Source organism: Sapajus apella, unplaced genomic scaffold, assembly GCF_009761245.1.
Source record: "Sapajus apella isolate SASKATOON/1434 unplaced genomic scaffold, GSC_monkey_1.0 scaffold24, whole genome shotgun sequence".
NCBI lineage: Eukaryota > Metazoa > Chordata > Mammalia > Primates > Cebidae > Sapajus > Sapajus apella.
The window spans coordinates 17,231,717-17,237,583 of NW_022436964.1; the positions used below are offsets into that span (position 1 = coordinate 17,231,717).

Sequence of the window (5,867 nt, forward strand, 5' to 3'; positions counted from 1 at the left end):
AAAATGAGTTTTGATAAATTTCTACATCTGTGTAGCCACCCCCCAAAACCTCATTTAAAAAAATATTAAGTTTGAGTTTCCCGTTCCCGCAGAGTCTAAGTTTAAGTGGCCCTCACAGGCAAGAAGCTATATGCACCTGAAGTGGACGGGAACACGGGCTACTATCTACTAACAGTAGATAGTAAAGTTATCTGGAGCGAAGGAGGTAGAAGTCTTGTGAGCAAACGAACACGGGTGTAGGAAGGGATAAACGGAGAACAGAAAGCCCCAGCCATTGAAATTTTTGGCGTGCTTGTGCTCCACACACTGAGGATCTTTTTTGCCGTATAAATAGGGCAAATCTTATTTGCCGTATAAATTTGTCAGACCTTCTATCTCCTGTTTAATTCTCTTAAGCGAGAGAAAAAAAATTTTTTTCTGACTTGGCTGCTGCCAAGGTCGGCTCTATCGAATTTGGTGCGTCTCTTTGGGGGAAAGGGAGCTAGAAGTCCCCGCAGGGTGGTTTGCACCTCCTCCAAGCATGCAAACACGACTCTGCTGTAGACCTCGGGACCCCAGTTTCCTCAGTGCCACGTGCTTTGGCAACTGGGTCTTGGCGCCTCCAAGGGCTGGGGGAGGGGTACCACGCGATTCCTAGGCAGCTGGGTACCTCTCCGTGCGCATGCAGGGACCCTGCAGCCACGCCCTGGATGCCTGCAGCCGGTACAAGCTAGCAAGCGGCTGGAGAGTGGTGGCTGGAGTCGGGGGGCGGTGGGCGTGGCCACGCGCTCTCACAGGCAGTCCCGGGAATGTTCTGAAAAGTATCCAGAAGTTCTGAGTCGCGCGCGCGCGCCAAAAGAAAAGGCACAACCCCCCACCACCTCGGGCGTGGCGTGTCCCGACCTCGCCACTCCAGCTGCACCTCGGGCTGCAGCTTACACGTCTCCTGCGCCTACTCTTCGGGAGCCTAGCCGTCGGTCGGGTTCGTCCCTCGCCGCGGTCTCCAGGCGAGAGAGGCGGCCAGAGTGCTCGCGCTTCTTCTAGGGGCACCATGCCCAACGACGAGGCATTCAGCAAGCCCTCTACACCGTCGGAAGGCCCCCACGCTCCCGGGGCACCGCCGCAGGGCAAAGCCGGGGGCTTTGGCAAAGCAGCTGGGGCGCTGGTGGGGGCGGGCGGCGGCTCAGGCGCCGGAGGCAGCGGCTCCGGCTCTGGCTCTGGCTCCGGGGCGTCGGGCCTGGGCGCGGCGAGCAAGAAGTCCCCGCGGCTGCCCAAGTGCGCACGCTGCAGGAACCACGGTTACGCGTCGCCGCTCAAGGGCCACAAGCGCTTCTGCATGTGGCGAGACTGCCAGTGCAAGAAGTGCAACCTGATCGCCGAGAGGCAGCGCGTGATGGCCGCGCAGGTGAGTGCGGGCGTCCGGGAGCCGGGGTTCAACCTTAGTTTTTTGTTTTTGTTTTTTGAGACGGAGTCTCGCTTGGTCTCCCAGGCTGGAGTGCAGTGGCGCGATCTCTATTTACTGCAACCTCCGCCTCCCGGGTTCAAGCAATTTTTCTGTCTCAGCCTCCCGAGTAGCAGGGACTACAGGCGCTCGCCACCACGCCGGGCTAATTTTTGTATTTTTAGTAGAGAGCGGGTTTCACCATGTTGGCCAGGATGGTCTCGAATTCCTGATCCCAGGTGATCCACCCCCCAAAGTGCTGGGATTACAGGCGTGAGCCACTGCGCTCGACGGAGCCCGAGTTATTTTGGATGAAATCCCCCGGGCATGGCCGTGGCCACTGGGGGCCTGGGTTGTGGAGAGACGCGGCGGTACTCGCTGACGGCCGCGGCGCTTGGTGTCCTGGGCTCCCGGCCACGCCACAGCGCGGGTCAGGCAGGGCCGGAGACACGTCTCTGATCCCGCCTGCCGGGCAGAGTTGCGGGGTTCGCTGGGCTCCAGGTTCCCCATGATCTCTGACCCTGCCTTTCGGCTGAGTTGGGGGGTTCGCCTCTACGGGAGTCCACGGTATCTCTTAACGCGCGGCTGAAGAGAGATCCGGGGGTTTCCTCTGCTCGCAGGTCCCTGGGATCCCTGATCCTGCTCTCAGGGCAGAGAATTTCAAGGTTCGCCCCATGTGCTTCCCCGCGATCTCAGAGCGCGCACTCTGGCAGAGGTGGCAGGGTTCGCTGCGCTAGAGGAGTCTTAAGGATCTTTGCCCCTGCCCTCCAAGGTGAGGGTGGGGAAGGGGTTCGCTTCCAAGGGATCCCTGGGATCTCTTAGCTCTCCCAGCGGAGAATTGCAGGATTCTCTCCGCTCCGGGGTCCCAAGATCTCCGGCCTTGCCTTGAGAGCTGAGGGTTTCGGGATTCGATTTCCTCGAGCATCCCCAGAATCCCTGACTCTGCCTCCTTGCTGAGTTGAACTTAAATGAGAAAGGATCTTGGAGGGCGTCAGCGCTGGCCGCTCGGTTAGCGAGAAAGGGAGACTCGGCCAGGTTGCTGCTTACCCGGGTAACCCGTAACCTGTCGGGAAGCCTTGTGTGTTTTTCTGGAAAAGTCGCTGCAATGGACGCAGAGTTGCGTGGTCTTCCCCTTGCGCCTGGCGCCCTTTTTGTCTTCGCCCCGAATGGACGGGGGCTAAGCGCCTCAGCCATTTTGAGAACTCTGGAAATTTTATTAGCATTTTAAAATTTGCATTCTTGACCGAAGTTACTGAAGTGCAAGTTTCTTTGAATATGTTTTAAAGCATGCTTAAGAATTTTAAAAAATATGCGCAGGTGGAAAAAAAGTGCGCTAGGGTTTAAGATTTTGTCCGTCCGTGTTTTTTTTTTTTAAGCTTCATAAGTCGGCTAGTAATTCAGCATTTTAACGGAAACTTGATGTCGTTAGTATTCTAAAAGGATTTTTATAAGGCAGTAATCCACATTATTTCCAGTTAAAAGTTGTTTCATCTTTTTAAGACAGGTTATTTAAAATGAAAAGATAGCAAAGAAATGTTTGCTAACGATGTGCTACTTTTGATTAGGAACGTGTAAATATCCATTGAAAACAAATGCCCGAAGGTTATATGCTTTTTATATAATACATCAAATTTTTAAAAATGTGCTTTATACTAAAGTATTTTGGCTTCACAGATGGTGAGAGCAGTTTTGAAAATAGGCATCGGCTTAATTTCTTCATATTTTTTAAAGCTTAATCTATAGTAGATGAAAAGAATACACTTGGTGTAGCAGTAAAATGTATCACAGTGAGCATACTGAAAAAAAATTAATGGACTTTTATACTCTGGGTAGAAAAATAACATTTAGTCGTTGGCTTAAATATTTAGTGTGGAGAACATTGTGGGAGGATTTCTCAAAATGCAGTAAAAATATTCTTGTAGAGGAGTTAATTTTGAATAAACTTTATTAGTATAGGAGGCTGCTTTCACCGTTAAAAACAAAAGCAACTCAAGGTCACTTAGAATGGGAAACTTAAGTATTTTCTACAGCAGAAGGTGTGTAGTGTTTCAGATGAATTCTTAAAAATCCATAAAACAACTACTTTTTAGTCATTTTTATATACCTTGCAATTGATCTTATGTACGATTCTAAAATAATTGCATAGTTGGATTTTTAATTGATTGTTATTCCCTTTTCTTTAAACGTTGAGAGAGGTCCTAAGTGTATGGAGTAGATACCCTGTGCATTGTGGGTATGTATCGGGTTTGTGTAGGTTAAGGGTGTGAGAATCCCCTGACATACTTCAGAGGTTTGCAGGGCTTTAAAAGTTGTTTCTGGTCAGATTCATTGACGTTCTCTTTCTAAGCCTCTTGGTTAGTAATAGAAAATCCAAGATTTGAGCTTAATTATTTAATTTTAAGTAATTGATTATTTAAGGTCAGTTTTTCTAAGTCAAAGACTTTTCTTGGTTATGAGGAAAAGTTACTTCCCAATTAATCAGCTATGGGTTTGGACTGTGGTTTTCCCACTGCAAATATAATAGTTGTGGGTTTTGTTTGTTTGTTCTTGTTTTGTTTTTGAGATGGAGTATCCCGCTGTTGCCCAGGCTGGGGTACAGTGGTGTGATCTCAGTTCACAACAACCTTTGCCTCCTGGGTTCAAGCAATTCTCCTGCCTCAGCCTCACAAGTAGCTGGGATTACAGGCGCATGCCACCGCACCTGGCTAATTTTTGTATTTTTAGCAGAGACAGGGTTTCACCACATTGGCCAGCCTGCTCTCAAACTCCTCACCTCGTGATCTGCCCGCCACGGCCTCCCAAAGTGCTGGGATTACAGGTGTGAGCCACTGTGCCGGCCTGTAGTTGTGCTTTTTAATCAAATGTTTGATTTCATCTTCGGCTTGTGTTTGGGCAGCTCTGAGGTGCAGGTGCTTCACTGTTGTTGTTTCATGAGCACCATTACTTTAGTCAGTTTCAACAGAATGTCTTTGTTACATGTAGTAACCAAAAACGCAATTTATTTTCTTTAAACCTCTTTTTTCAAATTTTTTTTTTTGAGATGGAGTCTTGTTCTGTTGCCCAGGCTGGAGTGCAGTGGCGCAATTTTGGCTCACTGCAACCTCCGCCTCTTGGGTTCAAGCAGTTCTCCTGTCTCAGCTTTTTGAGTGGAGATTACAGGTGCACACCACTCTGGCTGGCTACTTTTTGTATTTTTAGTAGAGGCGGGGTTTCACTATATTGGTCAGGCAGGTCTCGAACTCCTGACCTCAGGTGATCCACCTGCCTTGGCTTCCCGAAGTTCTGGGGTTACACGTGTTAGCCACTGAACCTGGCCTTTTTTCAACTTTTTCTTTCTTTTTTTTTTTTGAGACAGTCTTACCCTGTCACTCAGTCTGGAGTGCAGTGGTGCAGTCTCGGCTCACTGCAACCTCTGCATCCTGGGTTCAAGTGTCTGTCCTGCCTCAGTCTCCTGAGTAGCTGGGACTACAGGCGCCGGCCCCCTTGCCCAGCTAAATTTTTTTGTGTGTTTTTAGTTGAGACGGGGTTTCACTATATTGGCCAGGCTGTTCTGGAACTCCTGACCTTGTGATCTGCCCACCTTGGCCTCCCACAGTGCTGGGATTACCGGCATAAGCCACCGCACCAGCCCCTTTTTTTCAATCTTTAACCATGTTATTTCAAATTAGATAAATTGAAGAGGGATCAGGAAGAGCTTCTTGAGTAGGTAAGGTCCTTTCCAGTACTCCGTTCTGGCTCTCTCCTTCTTGCCTGCCTGGAATATTATAGACCTGTCTTCTCCCTTTTACCTTGCCTTCAGCCTCTTCCTCCTTCAGGGACTTCAACACTAGATTCCAGCCTCTTTCCCCACTGCTTCTCCCACATGGTCCCTCCCACCCAGGAAACAGGGCTCTGCAGGCTTTCCTAAGCAGCCCCTGCCTTTCCTGCCCACCCTGTTCCAGATTGTTCCAGAATGTTCTGCCCCTTCATCCTTGCCTGTCCAAGTCCTACTCATCCTATTCTTAAAGGCTCTGTCTAAATACTTCCTCTGGCTGATTTTTACATGTTAAAGACATTTCTTTCTTTGACTTTCTTCTGTGTACCACTCATGTGGTGTTTATCACAATTTGTCTTGTGTTGTAGTTGCATGTTTGCTTGCCTCCTGTTTCGATTATTATTATTATTTTTTGGGACGGAGTCTTGCCCTTGTTGCCCAGGCTGGGGTGCTATGGCGAGATCTCGGCTCACTGCAACCTCCACCTCCTGGGGTCAAGCGATTCTCCCGCCTCGAGCTCATGAATAGCTGGGATTACAGGCATCTGCCACCATGTCCGGCTAATTTTTGTATTTTTGGAGGTTGGGTTTTGCTATGTTGGCCATCCTGGTCTTGAACTCCTGACCTCATGATCCACCCACCTCAGCCTTCCAAAGTGCTGGGATTATAGGTGTGAGCTACTGTGCCCAGCCA

At 49.5% G+C, this 5,867-nt stretch overlaps 1 protein-coding gene across 1 annotated transcript in view; it reads left to right on the forward strand.

Moving 5' to 3' along the window:
* The first annotated feature begins 887 nt into the window (after positions 1–887).
* The window catches only part of DMRT1 (doublesex and mab-3 related transcription factor 1), a 113,015-nt gene continuing 108,035 nt past the window's right edge, over positions 888–5,867 (forward strand). The window contains exon 1 of the mRNA XM_032291004.1: positions 888–1,384. Coding sequence (XP_032146895.1) covers positions 1,031–1,384 — 354 coding nt within the window. The 5' untranslated portion in view covers positions 888–1,030. The remainder of the gene's footprint in view (positions 1,385–5,867) is intronic.